At 40.0% G+C, this 21,771-nt stretch overlaps 1 protein-coding gene across 3 annotated transcripts in view; it reads left to right on the top strand.

Moving 5' to 3' along the window:
• Positions 1-416: 416 nt before the first annotated feature.
• Positions 417-21,771, top strand: part of DPY19L3 (dpy-19 like C-mannosyltransferase 3) — a 28,132-nt gene continuing 6,777 nt past the window's right edge. The window contains exons 1-16 of one of the 3 annotated variants that reach the window (XM_026719073.2): positions 417-565; positions 4,510-4,651; positions 6,483-6,607; positions 9,222-9,312; positions 9,934-10,055; positions 11,125-11,270; positions 11,826-11,949; positions 12,558-12,692; positions 12,960-13,091; positions 13,504-13,605; positions 14,010-14,083; positions 14,214-14,372; positions 15,009-15,134; positions 15,767-15,878; positions 17,204-17,260; positions 19,344-19,426. In XM_026719073.2, coding sequence (XP_026574858.1) covers positions 4,549-4,651; positions 6,483-6,607; positions 9,222-9,312; positions 9,934-10,055; positions 11,125-11,270; positions 11,826-11,949; positions 12,558-12,692; positions 12,960-13,091; positions 13,504-13,605; positions 14,010-14,083; positions 14,214-14,372; positions 15,009-15,134; positions 15,767-15,878; positions 17,204-17,260; positions 19,344-19,426 — 1,691 coding nt within the window. In that variant the 5' untranslated portion in view covers positions 417-565; positions 4,510-4,548. Of the gene's footprint in view, positions 570-2,461; positions 2,723-4,509; positions 4,652-6,482; positions 6,608-9,221; positions 9,313-9,933; positions 10,056-11,124; positions 11,271-11,825; positions 11,950-12,557; positions 12,693-12,959; positions 13,092-13,503; positions 13,606-14,009; positions 14,084-14,213; positions 14,373-15,008; positions 15,135-15,766; positions 15,879-17,203; positions 17,261-19,343; positions 19,427-21,771 lie in introns of those variants that run through there. The other 2 variants (XM_087940645.1, XM_026719075.2) reach the window with 2 other exon arrangements.

Genomic DNA, 21,771 nt, shown 5'->3' with positions numbered 1-21,771 from the left:
CCGAATTCAGACGCTGGGCAACCGACTCACATTTATGACAGATTGCAGTGTCCCCCGGGGTCACGGGTTCCCCTTTTGCAACTTCCTGGCAAGCAAAGTCAATGGGGAAGCCCGATTCACTTAACAACCGCGGCCAGGAAGGTGGCAAAAGGGTGGCAAAGACTCAACGGTGTCACTTAACAACCGTCTCGTTTAACCACCGTCTCGCTTGACAACGGGAATTTGGGGCTCAACTGTGCCCGCAGAGGCGGAGGGCAAGAAAAGCAGCGAGGATGCGCGCAAGCCGTGGCTCGCCTCGGGGAGGGTCTCGTTCCTGCGCGGGGAGGGGAGGGGAGGGCAGCGCCTTATCCCAGGCGGGTGCGCGATTTGCGGACCCCTTAAGCGCCCGCCTGTTGCACCGGCCCCTTCTTTGCGTCCCCTCCCGTCCATGCCGAGCCCAGCCCGGCTGGCTCCTCCTTTCGCCCCGGCTGCGCTCCCGCCCGCCCGCCTCCCTTCCTCCGGCGCCCAACCAGCCGAGGCCGCCTCTCCCGGAACGCCGCCAGCCTTGCGCCGCCGCCGCCGGCAGGTAGGTGGATCCCGCCGCTCCCAGGCTCCCCGGGCGGGCAAGGCGGCGGGGCGGCGGCGGCGGCGGCGGGGCCGGGGTAGGCCGGCTGCGGGAGGGGCCCGAGAAGCGGCTGGGCCGGGCCCTGGTTCGCGGATGCTGCCCCGCCGCCCTGGCAGCTGTGCGTGGAAAACACACGTGTAGGGATGCTCTTCGGGATCGGAGCCTTCGGGGGGGGGGGGTCTCCTGGGGCTCCCCTCCCCCAAGAACGAGCGCAATTGGTCCGCGTAGATCCGGATCTGCCCCTTTGCGCCGACCCAGCCTCATGCACGCAGGCATTGCGCACGCACACACACGAACACAACCTCTAGGTTTGTGTTTGCATTCACACGTGTACACACACACACACACACACACCACCCCCGCCCCCCTTTCATGAGCATCGCTCCAGGGCCATCTTCGAGATGGATTGGCACGAATTGGGCTGCAAGAAAGAAGAAGGGGCTTTCTTGGCTTGGGAGCTCAGTAGGTCGTGGGAACTGGGCCCTGTGTGGGGGCAGTTTAGGGGGTTCAGGCACCTGGGCAGACCTGAACCCCTCAGTGAATTCCATTAACCCTGGCTTCATTTCGCCATGATGCCCTTTTTTATGCCAACCAGGTTCGTAACGCAACCTTGGGATTCTTCTTCATAAATTTAGAACCCCGCCACCTTTACCTTTAATTCCCCTCTTCTTTCCTTTTATTTTTTTGTAAACATAGTCCTTCGTTTTCAAAGAATTTATTTTAATTTTACCTAGAAATATGTGTATATCAAATATAGGCCTTCTTAGGAAAAAAATAACAGGACAAAGAAATCTGACCATAAAAGCAATCCGTATGGTCTAATATTGATAAGCACCGGTTATATTATGTACAATATGTATATATCCGCAGAAGACCTACCTACGTAAAAATAGGATATAAAGTGGATCGTTTCTAGATCTTTTTCTCCCCTTCCTTCCCACCTTTTCTTTTAAAAAAACATAACTATACTTTTTAAATGTACACATGGCATTAAATTCCCTTTCTTTTGCCTTTTGCGTTTCCATCATTTTTTAAAAAAAGAAACTTTCCCAGTTGCGGCTTAAATCCATCTAAGAATTTTAAAGGCACAGTCTATTTTCCTACCTAGGATTTTCCCATTGGACCAGCAACATTTCTGCCATTATGGTCTCTCTGCCAATTGGATGATGGGAAATGTGGTCCAGCATCTCTGGAAGACGCACCTGGATTGCGGAGATTTATTCTACATTACCCAGCTGCAATCAGGTGCCCACTCTTCTGGATGACAGACAACCCCATCATCCTCAGCTTGGCTGGAGAAAACTAGAATAGGCCCTAGAATTGCTCTTTTTTTTTACTCTAAATCTCCTGAAATCATTTTGGAACAGGCTGGTATGGAAAAATATTTAATTAAAAATCAATACAGGTGAATACTTACTCTCCTTTCCTTCCTTCCTTCCTTCCTTCCATTCATTCTCCAATTTATATTGTTATATAGTCTCAGAATAGGCAGTCAGCTCCCCCCTTTCCCTTTTCCTTCAAAGAGATTGCAGTGTTTTTCAACCTGGACAGCTTTTAAGATGTGTGGACTTCAAGACTCAGAGTTCCCCAGCTAGCATAAAGTCCACACATCTTAAAGCTGTCCAGTTTAAAAAAAAACACTGATCTAAGGGTTCCATGACATCAGTAGCATTATGTAGCAGTTTCAGGAATTAAAATCCCTCTTCTGCCTGGCAAAATGCACATTAATCTTGTGCTCTGAATGCTGTTTTGACAGAGGAAGCCCAGAATAGAAATTTCTTTCCATCCACCTATAATAGATAAAACAGCACTTCCTTCTTCCTTTCTATTGCACGCTGCTTGTTTAAACATTGAGTTGAACTTAGAACCTCGGCACTCTATGGTCACGTCCTGTGGATTGTCTGATAAAAAGTGCAGCAGCTGTTTGTCACTGCTTTCACCTATGATGGTTTCTAAAACTTCCCAATTTGGCCCACGGATCGGTCAGCTGTGATCAGATTTTTATAAACCAGCCAGTTACGCTGCTACATGCAGTGCTGAAACATATTCTGCTCTTCAAAGCAACTCTTCTGTAATAGACTGAGCAGAGAGAGAGAGAGAGAGCGTGAGTAACCTAAAGTAAGTTTTCTCCATTTTGGGGTTCCGCCAGGAGAACAGAATACTGTACTTTTGGCAATGTTTTTGGAAGGTTGGTTTTACTCCAATGGGATTTTCCTATGTATTTTTCCAGGAAACCTAGATAAGCGAGGCTCAAAAACCATGCACGCTCAAAACAGATTTATTGGGAGTTAACATGCTGGCACTGCCTGGGTGTAGCCGATTCTGAGACATATAATTCATTGTCACCCTTGATTCTGGTTTTCTCTCCACCCCCTGGGTGTATCATAATTCATATTCTCCAATGGGACACATCCATAGACAAAAGTCATCAATCATGCTCTCCAGTTAGAATTTTGCCCGGCAGAAACTTCAGTCACCTAGCTACTATCTTTGAAAACATTTATGGAATGCAGTTCCGGTTTTGCAAGCTGTTGCACTGCTCCCCACACCCTTTCTGTTGGCAACTCTAAAAAGACCATAGAAATATTTTGTGAGTTGACATGTATTTTGCCAGGAACATAGTTTTGGTTGTTAATCATTGCAGTCATAAGCTCAGGCACTCACATGACCGGAACCAATTTTTCTACCGTTTTTATGGCGGTTGTTACGAGAATCATGTGATTGTAGATCCCAATCACTCTATCATTAAGTGAATCATGCAGTCGTTAAACAAATCAATTTTACCAAATGTTTTTTTTTTAATTGAAAACATGCTGAAAATGTAGCAAAAATGCTGGGAACTAACCAAAACTAAACAAGCCATAGTCATGTGGTTATAGAACTTTAGACTGTTATTATCTCTCCTTTTAAAATAACGTCACGCTGGAAATAATTATTTTATTTCCATACTTGACTTCTCACTGCCTTCTGGTAACTTGGTATTGAAAAGTCTTCATAGAAATGAAGATCCCATTTAGAAGTTTATCTTGATATATTTAGCCCTTTTCTGCTAAAAAAACATTTTAGTTACTACAAAACTAAAATATTATTTTAGCAGAAGAGGGCTTGTATATCAAGATAAAATTCCAAATAGTAGGAATTTACACATTTCTATAGTTATGGATCCTACTACTGGTAGTCCTCCACTTACGCCCACATTTGAGTCCCAAATTTCTGTTTTGAAGTGAGATGTTGAGTGAATTTTGCCCCATTTTACTTTTCTTGTCTCAGTTGTTAAGTGAATCACTGCAGTTGATGAGTTAGTAACCCGGTTGTTAAGTGAAAAGTCAAAAGGTTGCAAAAGGTGGTTGATCACATGACCTTGGGGCACAGCAACGGTTGTAACTATGAACTAGTTGCCAAGCATCTGAATTTTGATCATATGATCCTGGGGATGCTGCAAAGGTTGTAACTGTGAGAAAGTCACATTTTTTCAGTGCCGTTGTAACTTTGAACAGTCACTAAATGAACTGTTGTAAGTTGAGAACTACCTGTATTGTACCAAGCCGAAAGAAAAGAAAGAAAGAAAGAAAGAATCAAGATATTTTGCTTTTATTCTATCTTCTTTGTGCCCTGGCTGACAGATTTGAAATCTCAAATGAACTAATGTGTTTGATAATCGTGTTTGTTTCTCTAATTTATTTGTGACAGGAGTAAGCCAAGAAGATGATTAATTGCTCTGCAAGAAAAAAAAAATATTTCTGCAGCATTAATGTTTAAAGCCTGCCATTCTCTGTGTAGTGTGAATCTTTACTTCCTGCTATACATTTTAAAGAGGAGGGAGGAGGAAAAGAAGGATTGATTGATTGTTAAGTGGATGTTTAATTAACACCTTTAGTACTTTGTGTTTGTAAATATGCATATAGGAACCAGATAAAGTATAATGTGTGAATGTTACTGACATCATGACAAGTGTTAGACAGAGAAGAGGAATAAAAAGTACCAATGTTCCACAAGATTGTCTGTCACAGGAGAAAAACTGGAAACTTAACGAGAAGAGCGTAGCTGGTAAGTCACAATTGTGTGAAAGAAAAATTAGAACAATTTTTTGGTCACTTTTTAACAGTTTTCCCCTTGGATCTCCTCTCCTTTTTAATTTTTGCCTTTTTTGGGGGGGTGTTGTTGCTTTGCATCTTGCCTTTATTTGAAACTTAATGAAGTTGGTTTTTTTAAAAAAAATTAACTTAGAAAAAGCATTCAGGGTGTCCCCAAAGTCTCGATACGGTTTTGAAATTTAAAATTGAACCGAAGCTTTTGGGATACCCTGTATAAACGTATTATTCTTGTTGTGCTCCTTCGTTATTATTTTATTGCTCCATTATTTTATTTCTGTTCTGTTTGCACTGTTTTCCTTTCCTTTTCATTATTGTAAGCCCACAGCGAGATAGGAAGCAAACCCCTGGCCGTGGGCAGAGTCAGCCTGCGATATTGAATTCTAACAACTGTGCCACTATACGGCTCCTTATTTTTGAACAACATGCAAACAAAAAATGAATTATTCCATGCAGAAATAGCAATTAGTTATTCTTTTTTTCAGTATTCTGTTACATTAAGCCACAATGTTTGCCAACAATAAAGCTCAGAGAGCACCTAATTGAAGATCTCTTTGGTCTGGTTTTGCAAAGAACATCTCTGATTTCAGTTGGCCTCTCTTATGCAGTACAGGTGATCCTTGACTTACAACCAATCACTTACTGGCTATTCGAAGTTATGATGGACCACTGCAAAACAGTGCATAAAATTGTGTCGGTCCCTTGGATGACCTACTTTATGACCACCCTGACTTAATACTATAGTGGGCAGATGCCATTAGGGCAGTGATGGCAAACCTTTTTGTTGTGGTGTGCCGAAAGCGCATGCACGGCAGCACCCACAATGCAATGCACCCGCACCCCATGCATGTGTGTGCAATACCCCCTTCCTGATCCCTTACCTGCACTGTACATGCGCATTCCTCCCAGCTGATTTTTGGCCCGTTTGAGACCATTTTCACTCTCCTGGAGGCTCAAGGAAAGCCTCTGAAGTCCTGGGAGGCCGAAAAACAGGCCTTCCGGAAATACCAGAAGTGCCCGTTTTCAGCTTCCGGAGGGCCTCTGGAGCCCAGGGGAGGCTGTTTTCACTCTCCTGGAGGCTCGAGGGAAGCCTCTGGACCCTTGGGAGGCTGAAAACAGACTCATTTTGGCACTTCTGGTATTTCCGGAAGGCCCATTTTTCAGCCTCCCGGGGTTCCAGAGACTTCCCTCGAGCCTTCAGAAGGGCGAAAATGGTGTCAAGTGGGCTGAAAATCAGCTGGATGGTGCACGCATGCACAGTGCAGATAAGTTTGGCTGGGGCTCGTGTGCCCGCACAAATGGCTCTGCATGCCACCTGCAGCACGCGTGCCATAGGTTCACCATCACGGGATTAGGGTGTAAGATTATGGTGTAAGTCAAGGATTTACCTATACTCCCCTGTCAGGAGAAAACAACCAGTCTTTAGCTGAACTCAGTAGTTTTAGTATAGGTTTTGTTAGTGGTTTCCATTTTCTGTGCTGAGTTGGAAAGAAATAAAATGGTCTACATGTATATGATAAATTAATATTATTTGTTTATTTCTTATTTATTTCTTATTAATTTTTTATGCCACCTGCCTCCCCTATAAGTTGACTCTGGACAACCTACAAGTTATAAAATTATATATATATATATATATATATATATATATATATATATATATATATATATATATATATATATATACACACATTAAAACTACACAGATTTATGGATAGAACATGGACAGTAACTGGAGAAGATGACTGACTTCGTTTCAAATCTTTTAAATTTAAACTTTTAACTAGGTGCAAAACAATGGAAGAAGGTTTCACTTGTCATTGGTGGAATTGTGGGCCTTTTCTTGGGAATACTCACATCTGTTTACATCTCCACGCTCCATGAAAATGATCTGTGGTTTTCAAATATCAAGGTAACCATTGCTGTTTCATTCTGAAAGTTTTGGTCTGTTCCTATTTTACTGTTCTTCATCATAAACGTGTTTGCATAGAATATAATCAATATACTTAGTGCTGTGTGTTGAACATTTTGTATACCAGGAAGCTGCCCAGTTGTCTATCTTTTTATACATATCACAGCAAATTCAATTCAATCTTTTTTGTTCGTCCTTGTGGGATAAATCAGGGCCCCAAAGTGATCGAAAATCTTCCCCTCAAAAAAGTGATAATTATTTCAGTAACTCAGCAATTTGAACACAACACTCTTTCTACAATGTAGGATAACAATAGAAATCTCGTATTAATCTTATTTATTAATTATCCAATTAGACCTGATTCAATCACAAGACTGTGAGGACCAGCAATAATCAGCAGCAACACAAGCATTTGAATAAACTATGTCCACATCTTACATATTGATGTTTATAAAATATATATCTTCTATTAATATTAGTGTTGCTAGTAAGGAAGAACTACTTCGTTTACTTAACTAATGTTAATGTGGCTGAATGGATTTTACTATTAAATTGTTATGCTCTGGCCACAATTGATGAGAGTCTAGAAAGGAATAGAACTTGTTACAGAACTGGCAAATAAGGAAAACAGATGTTAGCTTAGTATAAAACAGATGTAAAACAGTAATGTTTACCTCATAAAGTGTGGCATTTGGTAGAATACAGCTGGTACCCAGCTTACAAATTAATTATGTTTGATGCATTCTTGCTAATTGGATCCCTCTCTATGATCAATCTTCCTTTCCCCCTCCCCCATTAAACCCAGAATGTTTCAAAAATATGTTAGATGATATTGTACATTATATATAATTTTTTTCCAAATGCATAACAAATGTGGAGACATCAGTAGTATTAACCTACAAGCTTTGTGGCTGATTGAATTTAGGGTAAAATAGTCCGATACAAACAATTGAAAGTGCTTCCAAAGATGGTGAGATCTTTCATCCGAAATTGATGGAGCTGGCTGGCTGGGGACTTCTGGGAGTTGAGGTCCATACTCTACCATCTGGAATTGATTTTTGGGGTTGGGAGTTCAGTCCACCATTCTTAAAATTGCCAACCTTGGGAAATGCTGCCCTTTGTGATTGGACTACCATTACAGCCATTAAAGCAAACATGTAGCCTTGTAGCTCTTTGTGTGGTAGAAAATGTGTATCCCCACAAACCTTAACAATGGCACATCATCACAGCACTTGTCTGAAATATGTCCTTTGTGCCAGTTGTGACTTGCTGAAATAATTTGTGACAGTTGTGGGCTGATGTCATCATGTTGGATATTAGTTCTTCCTTCTCTCCCCCTTAGATATCCTGGCTAACCACCTGATAAGCCTTGAATGTCAGCAAGACAATAAAACAGACAAATACAGCAGATAAAACAGCTTTAAAACAAGCAGAGTCCCTTAAGTCTTTGCAACCCAGGAGATTAAAAGCTTACCAGCATAAAAGCATCTTTTCCATGTTGCAAAAGACAAGATTATTTTAAATAGAAGGACTCTATCCGATTCAAATTGGGATCAGACATGGAATGTAATGACAGGATGAGGGCTGTAACATACAAATGACTTTAGAAAAGACAAAAGAGCGTGGAAAAGACGTTCATAAAATTTCCATTGGGTTCATTCCAGATTAGAGTAAACTAATTGATTTTGGTGGATTATTCTAAGCATATGTAATTCATCCAACTTCCCTGGAGTTTTTTCTTCCCCATATAGGTGTAAGAATTAAAAAGAGAGAGAGAGTCCAGCTACCAATTTTAAATTTTCATTTCATCCAAGAGTGCTTCTGTTCTTACACATAGGGCACATCAGTTAAGACTTTGTTTGTCAGTATAAAATCACAAGAATTACTGAATCATGGAAGTAACTTTCAAAAACCAATGTTAGATTAAGGGTTTTTTTCTTGGTTATAATTCCTATCCCAGTTATCTGAAATAAAACATGGTTTATAGTTCCTTGCGTTTCTTTAGAAATTGGTATTTTGATCAATGGACAAAATTGTCAAGGAATATGTGAACGTCAGTAAGAAGAGTTTAAAGCTTTGCTGTGTCATCAAACCACAAAATGATCTTGATTAATCTTTCAACCTCAATTTCACACTGCTTGAGCTAGGAAAGTTAGTGATCTATGGCCTGGAATAACTATTGAGAAATGAGATAAGTATTACAAACGACTTTGCCTGTTTAATGTATAGGGTTGCATCTCGACCTAGTCATGCAAAGTACAGATGCCCTGAAGTCATTAAGCGTGGGTTTAGCCCATAAGTTTAAAAAGTTGTATTGCATAAATTCTTCTCGGTCTTCCTCTAATTCTATTCTACTTAAGACTAAGTTGAAACATTGCAGTCAGACTTAATGGGACAGCTTTGGTTTTTAGTATCGCGTTTGCAATATGTCAGACAGCCTTCCAAAGTGGGGATTGAACTAATTTTAGGATGTACAACAAAACATAGTTAAACATGGCCTTTTTGTGATATGTGAACCCTGCCCAAGTATACTAAACAGGTCAAAGTCAAACAAAATTAATAGATTCATACTTTAAGGTTCTTCTTGCATCTCAACCAATTTGCTTCTTTGTAGGAAGTAGAACGGGAAATTTCTTTCAGAACAGAATGCGGTTTGTACTACTCTTATTACAAACAAATGCTGGCGGCTCCATCAATTCAACAAGGTATGGTAGAATTACTGTTTCAATGTTATTTTTCTGCATCAAATACATAAAAACTGTTGTGTGCTTAGAACCCAATTATCCACAGGTAATCCTTGACTTTTGATCACAATTGATACTAGAATTTACATTGTTAAACCATGCGGTTGTTAAATCACAACATTTTTGACATGATTCTTAAGCGAGTCACTGCAGTTGTTAATGAACCATACACTCTTTAAGCGAATTCAGCTTTCTCCATTGACTTTACATGTCCGGCTTTTGGGCCGTATGCCACCCTGGAGAGCTATTAATGTGGGCACACAAAATTATAATAAAACATATTTAAAAAATAAAGGACGCTTGTTATTTATATACATTAAACTACTGTTATATATTTTATATGAGGCTCAAGACAATTGATCTTCACTCAGTATGGCCCAAGCAAGCTAAAAGGTTGGATCCCCGTGCTCTAAACAAAGAAGATAGTCACTTGGTTGAGATGGGCAGTTATAGAAAATGAATGAATGAATGACATTATTTCAGTTTCTTTCTTTGTAGCTTTGCTTTAGCAGAAGTCTTTAACATTTTCATGGGTTTTTATAGGTGGAGGTGTCACATTTTCTCTTACTTTTCACTGTGCAGGTTTACACAGCTTGATCTATGACAATAAAACTGAATCAATGAGAACAATTAATATACTTGAAAGGATGAATGTTTATCAAGAAGTATTTCTCAGCATGCTGTATACAGTGCTTCATTTGAAAGTAAGTTGTAACGAAAAATCCCTGGCAAATACTCCAAAAAGTCACCCATGTGGTTATGGTTGTTGCATAAATGCAGTAACATTTAATGTCACTGTTTTACACACACGCACACACACACACACACGCACACACACGGCCTGGAACATATTTCAAAGCCACTTTGGGAGACTGGGAGCTCTAATTCCACCTTAGATATAAAACCGGCAGAGTGACCTTGGGCCAGTCACTCTGCCAGCCCTACGAAGGAGACAAGGGCAAACCACTTCTGAAATCTTTATATAGAATAGAATATATAGAATTCTTTATTGGCCAAGTGTGATTGGTGCAAATACTCTCAGTGTTCATAAAACGAAAAAAAACATTCATCAAGAATCATAGGTATAACACTTAATAGTAGTCAAAGGGTACAAATAAGCAGTCAAATCATACTAGGAACCATAATAATAAGCGATCAAATCAAGTCAAATCATATTAGTGAACAGTCAATAAAAAATCCTAAGGATACGAGCAAGATTTTGAAACCTTGCCAAGTAAATTTCAGGAATCTGTTCATGTAGTTGTCAGGAATCAAGGCTGACTCAAAGATATATTTCTTGGTTTGGTACAATGGTTAAAGTCCTGGATTTGGAGTAGGGAAACATAAGTTTTAATCTTGCCTTGGGAATGGAAGTCGGCTGCATGACTTTGGCCCAATCATTTTTATCCAGCCACATGAAGAAGATTTTGACTGGCAAAACATCATCTAAAAATCTTGCCTACAAAAATGCAAAGATTGCTCCTTATAGTCCCCAAGAGTCAAGATTGGACTCTAAGACACACACACACAAAAATATTTTTGCTTAGATGTAATCTTACTGAGTTCAATGTAGATAACCTCTTCCCCCAAGAGTACAGTAGATTTGAAGAATTACAGGATGTCTTAGTTGAACATAAGTCATATTTCAAGTTTCAAAAGGCTTCCTAATAAGCAGGATGGGTTTTACAAAAAAAAATTTTGGATACAAACAGTTGACATCATGCTGAAAGAAATTATGACCACTTCACTACTTGATTTATCCTTCTTTTGCAGAGATTTTTAGAACCTGTTTATTTTTACATCTATACACTGTTCAGCCTTCAAGCTGTGTGTGTCCTTGCCTTATATGCAACTAGCTGGCTTCTTAGCGGAACATGGCTTTCAGGTGTATTAGCTGCTGTCTGGTATATCGTCAACAGGTGAGGTTGTTTTCTCCTATCATAATGATTTTTTTCCCCCTGGGGAAAGTTTTACCTGGGAAAATCAGGATGTTCATATTAGGAGAGCTACCTTGAGGTAAACCCAGATAGGCAGGGGTGGTATTCTACTGGTTCGGACCGGTTCAGGCAAACCAGATGTTAAAGTTACAGCTGGTTCGCCAAACCGGTATTTCAACCGACCAGCTAGCCCCTCCTCTCCCAGGAATCTCCACGCGTCCCATTTTCGATGGAGGTAAATGCAGGGTCTGCGCAGAGGCTCTGGGAGAGGGGGAAAAAAGGCTTCTCACTTGAACGCAAAAACAAAACAAAGTTAAATCTGGATCAGAAATTCCACAATTTCACCATACTCCTCACTGTTAGAAACCAGACCATTTTTTTAAAAAACACCTTTTAAACATTTGTCTGATTAGCCTGTAAACTTTTTGCCATATTTCACAGAAGGCAAAGAATATTCCAAGTGTGTTTTAATTTCCCCCTCACTGAGAAGTTTCCCCATCTTAGCTTAAAACTAACAGTTGATTTTGATTTCCACAGAGTAGATACCACCCGGGTGGAATTCACCATCCCGCTAAGAGAAAACTGGGCACTGCCGTTCTTTGCTGTCCAGCTCGCTGCAATTACGGTCCTTTTCAGACCACATTTGCGATCTGCTCACGAAGTAAGTCTCTCTTTCCTTGTCAGAAAGGTTTTCCCAAGAAAATGTCATGCTAAAATATTTGACTACAGCTAAAGAAATATTGGCAACGGTATCAAAACAAACCCATATCACATCATCGATTGAATTCATCCTACAAAGACCATAAACTTTATATACTATACCTAGCATTTGCCCAAAAGAGCTTAGCATCTAATGTCAGGACAAAATGCATCCATAGATTGGTTCAACCACTGCATTCAAGGGGATTAGGAAGTCCCTATGTATCGTCCTTCACATGTCATAACTGATGATGCCAGCAGTTCAGTTCTCATTGGATCAAGGTTGACTCAGCCTTCCAGCCTTCTGAGGTCAGTAAAATAAGGATCCAGATTGTTTGGGGCAATATATTGACTCTGTAAACTGCCTAGAGAGGGCTGTAAAGTTCTGTAAAGTGATATATAAGTGTAAGTGCTATTGCTATTCTATTGCCATGGTGGTATAGGGGTTAAAATGCACTATTGCAGGCTGACTCTGCCCAAAGCCAGGAGTTTGATTCTGACTGACTCAAGGTTGACTCAGCCTTCCCTTCTTCTTTTTCATTCAGTTGTTTTTCTTCTCCCCTCTTACAGAGGTTGACACTTCTAGCCGTGTTCATTGCAACCTTCCTCTTAAGTTTGACTTGGCAATTTAATCAGTTCATTCTGTTGATCCAAGCAATGGCTTTGTTCACCCTCGACTGCCTTGACATGGTTCCTGAAGGAAAAGTAAGTTAATTATTGGATGGAGCACTCATTGGGGCAGACTGAAGTCATGTTGAAATAATAAAAGACTCACACAACTGGCTGTATTTGATACTATCCTGCTCTGCACAATACATCACCTGAATGCAGTGGGGTTATTAAAAATAATGAATTTAAATTGGGTTAGGTGTAAAGCAAAAATGAATCATGTAAATTTAGTCTCTTTTATCCAAGCATTAATACCAAAAAATAGAAGCTGTGACTGGCATCATTTCTTAATCATTTTTGCAGGTTGTATGGCTCTATATCATACAGGTGGCCAGTCTGCTGATGGTTTACACCTTACAGTTCTTTAATTCCATGATAATTGGATCATTGCTTGTAAGCTTTAATATGTCAGCCTTGTTAGCAAGGAAACTTCAGGTACGTATTCCATTTTTGCTTTGCCAAAATAACTAGCTACGAAAACATAAAAGCTGTTGTTTACCTGCTCTTTCATCTGTTTTGTACCATTATAAATGGTAGACAGCAAGCACAAATAAATATTATTTACACCTCATTTCTTCCCCTTTTCCTCTCTGTCCTTGTGGCTCACTATTTTAATTAGAGCTCAAATCTATCTTTTTGAACCGTCGCTAAAAAATTGGCTATAAGTCGAAGATTACTTGTCTGAAGCTGAAAATGGCCTTTGTTGGATAGCAATAAGTGGTTAATACAACAATAAAACGTTTCACTAATTAACATTATTTAATTAATAATCCAGAAATACCAAACAAATGTAATTTGTGTTGTTGTAGATGCATTGTAAGTACTGTTAACTGCTTGCCTTTTCCAGAATAACTTGAAAACCGGCGGCTTGTTAAGCAGAATTGGGAAACTCCTCCTCCATGGGCTTTTAGTGCTGTGCTTGACATTCCTTGTAAATAATTTTATTAAGGTGGGTTTTTTCCCCCCTCCATCTATAGAGCATCATTTTAAGATGAATATGGGATAATTTAAGCCCTAGGGATTAAATGATAGAGGACTATATCTATTTGCGTAGAAGAAAATTTCAGTCTTCTTCAGCTACACATCTCTAATTTATCTTCTGGTGGTTCCTCCAAACTTCTGGAACAGATTTTGGAGTTCACAGAAATCTTCAGGGAAAGGAAAATCTTCTCCTCTCCTCCTTTAATTTTAGAGTACTTTTATTGTAGATTTGAATCGTATGAATCATTGCACTGATTTAAAGAATATTCAAGTAATTTGTGTCATGAGAATAGAAAGATTGGCAGGAAGGGACTAAATTGTACAGTCCTTTCCAGAGAATATAAATGCTGTACGTTTTTCCTTTCCCCATAGAGAATTTTAAATCTGGAATCAGATGAGCACATCTTCAAATTTCTGAAAGCAAAATTCGGATTCGGAGCAACAAGGTACAGCAATAATCGTTTTCCTAAAGCATTTGCCTAGATCTTTCCACGTTTCAGGGTAGAGGAGATAGTTCTCATAAATGAATACCTTAAATCACAGACTTTGTCACCGTATTTCTTCTTATTTCTTTAGAGATTTTGATGCTAACCTGTACTTGTGTGAAGAAGCTTTCGGTCTTTTGCCTTTTAATACTTTCGCAAGACTTTCAGATACACTAGTTTTTTACGCTTACTTATTTGTCCTGTTGATCACGGCCACAACAGCTGCTGTTGTCTCTTTTCAAAACCTCAGGTAGGTCTGTTTCTGAATGGTTGAGTTTTGTTCTGGTTGTGAGGGTTCCTCCCCCACCGCTAAGAGCGCGAGCAGATTTAAGAGAATTTGGCAGCATGTATATGCCATTGATTGGATATGCATCTCTGAAGCATTGTTTCAAAATGACTGGACTTAATTTTCCCTCCCCACCAGTGGTGGGATTCAAAAAAAATTTACTACCAGTTCTGTGGGTGTGGCTTGGTGGGCGTGGTGTGGCTTGGTGGGCGTGGCAGGGAAAGATACTGCAAAATCTCCATTCCCTCCCCACCTACCTAATTTTCAAAGAAACTGATCAGGGAAATATTTATTTACACAGCTGCACATACCACCCCCATTGTCTGCAAAATTATCACCTGCAAATTTAAAAAAGCGATGCTTCTGTATATTTGACCCTAGTGTTGTATTGTGTAAAAGTGTAAAAGTTCACACAGGGGAACATTTAACACATTCAACCCATAGAATCCCTTACGGTTGCATTAAAATGCTTTATGATCTGAGTAAAGAATAAGTAAGAGGATGCTTTGCGCTGCCTACAAATGTCCTTTTAAAAAGAACTTTAAAGTCGTTCTCCTTGATAGGCAGTTCTGTATCTTTCCTCCTCCTTCATTTGCTCAGTGGTCGTGCCAGCATCAAATCTGTGGAAAAACAACAACCCACATCTACCACCGTGTTCAAACCTGCCGTGGCTTACCACTTGATGCACACCATTTCCTTCGGGCTCCTGGCCATAAGCACCATGAGGTACGTTTTATCTCGTACATCTATCGTGAAAACCACAAAAAAACAGTCTCATTAAGAAGAAACAAAGAACCAATCAGATGGATGCTGGTCTCCCTTTGCACAAACCCAGGGCATTGTCCTTCTATAAAACCTCTGACAGATTAAAGGCTGTTCATTTATAGTTTTTCCTGATGAGCAGTCAGTTGTTGCTGTATTAGCTGCCTGGAAAGCTGCTTTTAAATAGTTTCATGGTTACTTTCTACTTGGAAGCCATTTCTGGATTTTGTGCTTGAGATGAAAAAAAAATATGAAACAATGGCTTAGGGTTTTGCTGATTAGATAAATTTGTGGCTATAGAAATATGTATGTAAAAGTAAAATATTGAGGCTGTAATGTTATGATATTCTACTGCACTAAAAAGAATTAGAAGTCAATGCTTTTCTTTTCATTTTTTCCTTTCCCCCTATATTTCTTTCTCTTCCCTTTCTACCCTCCCATTTCCCAACTATTTTCACTTTCTTTTGCATTTTATATTTTGATAAGTTTAATAAAAATTATTAATTAAAAAAAATATAAGAGCTATGTTTCACTTTCAGGGGGTGAACAGATAGTAGATACGGTTTCTTTTTCTTTAATTTTCCTTTTTCTTGCAGGATGAAATATCTCTGGACTTCTCATGTCTGTATGTTTGCAGCTTCTGGCCTGTGCAGTGGTGACATCTGGGGACTGGTTCTGAAATGCATTCATCATTACACACCCAAACGGGTTAGAGATCTTTTATTTCTTTAGTTATGTAACAAATTATACAAATAGTCCTTGATTTAAAACCATTCATTTAACAAGCAGTTAAAGTTTCGACAGACTTGAAAAAAGTTGCTTACAACTCACCACCAAAGTTATGACTCTGTGGTCACATGGCCACATTTTGGTTACTTAGCAACAATGGTCACATTTATGACCATTTGCACCATCCCACATTCATATGAGCACATTTTGCAATGTCCCCTCCTCCATTTTCAAGCAAAAAAGTATATCACCCGTTGGATAGAATGGATTCAGACTTCTGACCCCATCATTCGCTTAACTGCAGTGGTTCACTTAAGGACATTGTAAAAAGTGTCATAAAATTGAGTCCGAGTGTGTGTAGCTCAACTTACAATCATAATAACTTATGACCAAAATTCTGGCTTCAATTGTAGTTGGAAGTTGAGAACTACCTGTATGGAAATCCGACTTCAAAGTTGAAACACTGGATGGCATACAATCAAGAAACAAGCATTAAAAAAAGATTGGTACATTTAAAGATAACAGCAAAATTTAATAAGTGATTAAGAACTCCAAATTCAAATTACTTCCCTCTGGGCAGGAATTTCAATCATTACATTTTGATCTTCTCATTTCGATAATGAATAAAATTCTGGTTTAGTTTTCATGGCCTAAACAGATTTGCTATATGGTGGATGAAAACAGATTGAGTACAATTTAATTAGTTATTTGGTAGGGTTTGTGTAATATTTTGTGTCTGACTCTTTCGAGCTCAAAGCTCAAAATGTCCTGTTTCCCATGCAAAATTTCAGCTCTCAACAAAAACAGCTATTTTACTGCATTTTCAAAAGCTTCCAGCACTGTTCAAAATGTCAGTTTTCTGCTTCAAATAGCCATTTGCATTGAAAGTAGAATGTTTTACAATGTTTAGAGCTCAAAATGTCCGAATAAAATATTGACATATTCCTAGTACTGTATTTAGAATGCATTTGGAAACACACTTCTTTTGAAAATGAATGCTATTTAGGTCCACTAGATGGTGATGTTGTAGAAGCTATGAAAAGCATAAAACAATGTAAAGATTTTCATAAAAAAATGCTAGCTGTGCATGATTTGCTTAGATGCAGCACGATAAAATTCAGTACAATTCATAGAAATCTAATACAGAGTCTACGCTTAATATTTTTAATAGAAACGCTGTCAAAGAAAGTCATTCTGTGACTTCAAAGTACGCGCAATTTGTGTGATAAATTTCTTATGGGTTTGGTCTAAACAGGATTTTTTTTCTCCTTTCAGTACATAAAATTGTGCCTTTCTCCCTATAGGTGTCTGTGATTAGATATGTAACACCAATCCTCATACTGTTCTATCTTTGCTATAAGGTAAGGGCCTTTTTAAGTCTTTTTCAATTTGTTTCTTTTTCCCCTCTTTTCTCAGAATAGAAAATTTTTGTATCAAAGATTTACCTATTTGAATTAAAAAATAATTCAGGCTTTAATTGATACATAATTTGCCGTGGTTAGTCCCTTGATTAGTCTGTTGTTATATCAACTACCAAGAACAAAACAAACAGTCCCAACAAACTGCACAGATAATCCTCGACTTACAACAATTGGTTTAGTGACCATTCAAAGGTACAACGGCACTGAAAAAAGTGACTTAGGACCGTTTTTCACACTTACAAGCATTGTAGCATCCTCATGCTCATGTGATCAAAATTCAGCTGCTTGGCGACTGGCTCATATTTATGGCAGTTGCAGCATCCTGCAGTTGTGGGATCACTTTTTGTGAACCTTCTGATGAGCAAAGTCCATGGAGAAGCCAGTAATCGTGTTCCTGTCTTAACAACTGCAGCGTTTCACTTAACAGCTGTGGCAAGAAAGGCCGTAAAATGAGGCAACGTTCACTTCACAAATGTCTCACTTACCAGCAGGAAAGTTGGGCTCAGTTGTGGTCATGAAGTCAAGGACTACCTGTATATAAAGAGAGAGAGAGAGAGAACCCCACTCCTTTCTAAAATCGATAATAGCAATAGACTTATATACCACTTTATAGTGCTTCTCAGCCCTCTCTAAGTGGTTTACAGAGTCAGCCTCTTGCCCCCAACAATCTGGGTCCTCATTTTACTCACCTCGGAAGGATAGAAGGCTGAGTAAATCTTGAGACTGGTGGGATTTGAACTGCCAAATTGTAGGCAGCTGGGTACAGCAGAAGTAGCTTGCAGTACTGCACTCTAACCATTGTGCCACAGAGACTCCTGATGTTGGGTAGTGAAATGTCTGCAAGAAATGAACCAAACTCAGAAAGCACCAGCGACCCCATAAGTAACATACCTACCCAGGAGTGGTGGGTTTCAGAGAGGTTTACCACCAGTTCGGTGGACACGCTTCGGGCGTGCGCACACACGCTTTGTGCATGCACGCCCTTTGCACACACGCATAGGCTTTCCTACGCACCTGCAATCCCTGTAGCTTCAGCAGCTGACACACGGCAATCGGCTGTGTCTCGCAAAGCAGCTGCACTTCAAAAGCAGGGAATAAAGGTCAATACACGAGCCTGGGCAGGCAGGTGGGCCCAACAGCAGCTCAGAGAGAACCGGTTCTGTCTTGGATGGTCTTTAGTGCTACTGATACACCAGAACCGGGCTGAACCAGTAGAATAGCACCACTGCTACCCAGCAGCCTCTTCACAACAAAACGAAAGTTGCAGCTTTACTAATGAAGCCCAAACTGTCAAGATTGAATTCGCTGATGCTTCCTGTGAATATTATTGTTTTTCAACTTGCTAAAGAGCTGGAGGGAAGATGGAATGCGGAGGCTCCAGACTTCAACCGTGAGAGCCAAGCACCCACCAAGGACACTTCTGCAGGTGTCAGCCAAGATGTGAACTGTTCTCAAAACAAAATAACGATTCATCATTGGACAGTGTGACCTGTGCAGTGGGAGGAAGGGAGAAATCTGTTCTTTTAACTATGCAGGGTTGTACGGGAAAAGTTAGAGCTGGTTTTGCATTTTTCAGTGCGGAAATGATGTGCCCAGTATAAAGTTTTGCTTTTGGGATTTCAAAGTTCCTGAAACTGTCCACATTTGTTGGGTTCGATAGTCTGACCGTTGACACAAACTCCTTTACATGCGCGTATGATGCAAACGCCTGCACAAAAGGAGGCTGGGTTGAGTTGTGATATTGTGGCTGCTACCTTCCCTGCTTAGACTCATACACACCACGTACACTCATCTGAGTTGTGCCTTTCACCAATTTCTTGTTCTGGATTTTATCCCGGTCCATATTTTTCCTTGTACGTGTTTTAAAACGAGAGTCCGCCATTGCCAAACAAAACAGTGCATCAAAGATCAGAAACATCTGCTAGTAACTTTGCTGCCCGGGCGTTATAAATGATGGGTTTTTTTTCCATACTGAAGAGCTGGGCTCCTTTGATTTATTTGGTTATGTTTGTTTTCTTCTTAGTTCCTGCCTGGAATAATGGCAGAGCTGTCAGAGCTGAGAGAATTCTACGACCCGGACACAGTGGAGCTGATGAACTGGATTAAGTAAGGAACTTTACTCTGTTTAAATCACATGCTGGATGGGCGAGTCAATGTCTTTTGTGACCATGGCTTCCAATTCTATTCAATTACTTAAATTTTTAAAGGCTAAAAAATGAGCTAGGTAACTTGGTTTAATATGGGTACTAAGATTACTACCCAATGCCATTTTTTTTGCAACCTATAACCTTCAGATGAGTGAGGATTCAGCTTTGGTGTGGCGGTCCCAACAGTTGGCAAGAGATAAAGACTCTAGAAACATCTTGTTAGAAATTTTTGTTCCTTCAGACCAAACTTTCAGCATGGTTTGACAGCATTCAAGATATCCTGCACCACTGTTTGTTCACTTCAGTCACTTGAAGATAAGTGGACTTCAAGTCCCAGAATTCCCCCAGCCAGCTTGCAGTGTTTCTCAAACTCAGCCCCTTCAAGATGGGTGGACTTCAACACCCAGAATTCCCCCTGCTAGCAAGCTTATGTCTGGAGGAATTCTGGGAGTTGAAATCCACCCGTCTTCAAGTGCTGAGGCTGAGAAATGCTGTCTACTACACTACATCCATGATGCAATAGCCTAGGTTCTAAACAGGCAAGAAAATTAAAAAAAAAACATGAACAAACTATTGCAAATATTTTACAAAATGGCACACAATTTTAGCATGTCACAGACTGTTCTGACTGCTAGGTAGTCCTCGAATTACGACAGAGACACATGCACACCCCAAAAAAGTATTCGCTGTTCCAAAGTTCCAATGAGTTTTGGTTGCTTGGCAACCATCGCCACAATTGATAATAATGGATGTTTTCTTCTAATGTTTGGCAAAAAACCCCGTTTAGTTTAGCCGATAAGACACCTATGGGGAGGCCGTGAGTTCAGATCCCACCTTAGGCATGAAAGCGAGCTCAGCCCAACTTCTTTTATAGGGTTTTTGTGGAGAAAATAGGAGGAGGAAGGATCTGTTAGATCTGTTTGCTATCTTAAGCTATTTATAAAAATGTATAAAGGTTGGGTGCAAATAAATAATACCTCATAGGAAACAGTAGGTTTGCTTAATGGCAGCAGTGTTCGGTTAAGGACTGTGATGGGCACTTTATGCTGGCTGGGGAATTCTGGGAATTGAAGTCCACAGGTCTTAAAAGTTGCCAACCCTGATTAAGATGATTTCTAGGGGTGAGGGGGATAATGTTTGTTCTTTATACTACTTCATTCTAATTTCTCTCTTTCTGGCTATAATAATGAATAGTGCGATTATTCAAAAGTAAAGAGGTCATATAAATCACTGACAGCATCCTGAAAGCCAGCTAAAGTGATCTCCATCCTTCTACTTCCTTATTGGCATATTCTCATGACAAATCTTCACCAGCCAGAGGGCTTTAAAACCACTTCTGTATTAAGAGATGCTAAATGTTTGATAAACCTGGTCTCCTGAGTGCAATACGCAGTGTTTTATATATAGATTTAAACATAAAATATACATGGGTCTTTGGGTTCAGCCACAAACTGGATTTGACAAGTCGCAATGAACACCATTTTTCAACACAGTTCTGGGCTGGAGAATACAGAACTGTTGCTTAGCCTCCTCCTTTTAAATTACCTTTTTCTTCCTTGTGATTTGTTACATGGGATTTATGGGCGTGGAGGGGAAACATTATGCGTTGAAGAAGTTAATTACTTTTGCAGGAATAACAGTTGGCAACCAATTTACGCCTCTGACCTGAAGTTGGGAGTCAGACTTAATAAGATCTCAGTAATTCAGTAGCACAGGTAGTAAAATCTTTTCTGCGGCAGTCGTTAAGAGAAGGCAGTAGTTGTATAGTGGCCACTGTGGTTGTAAAAGGGGTCAAAAAGCAAGCCCATGATTCATTCCGGGCGCGGTTTTGCCCAAAACTGGAAATAAGTGGTAGTTTTCATAATTGTTACAAAACAAGGTCAGGTGAGTGTGGGAGGTTGCAGATGTCTGTAAATGCCACCATGTTGCCAAGAGCTAAGAGATTTAGTCACGTGGTCGTGGAAGGGTCCTGACCGTGGGAACTTTGGCGCTGCTTGTAAGTAGACCATGTTCAAGGTAGGTCTGTCATAACTTCGAATGCTCACTAATCAAGCCCGTCATAAGTCGAGGAGTGCCAGTATTTCATCATATTCAACAGCTTGACTCTTTAAAAAGAGACTGTGCATCCACTTGTCTGAAATGGTATAGGGATTGGACTGAGCAGCAGGTTGGACTACATGACCTCCAAGGTCCCTTCCAGCTCTATCCCAATTCATATAAGTTTCAGTCTGACTTTGCCTTGTCTCATTCAGCATTTCTGTACACAATCCTTTGACTTCTGACATGCAGTTTTTCTATCTTCCC

Source organism: Pseudonaja textilis, chromosome 11 (genome assembly GCF_049901715.1).
Source record: "Pseudonaja textilis isolate UNSWEBS1 chromosome 11, rPseTex1.2, whole genome shotgun sequence".
Lineage (NCBI taxonomy): Eukaryota > Metazoa > Chordata > Lepidosauria > Squamata > Elapidae > Pseudonaja > Pseudonaja textilis.
The sequence above is the reverse complement of the archived record's forward strand: the minus strand, read 5'-3'. Positions and strand labels throughout refer to the sequence as shown.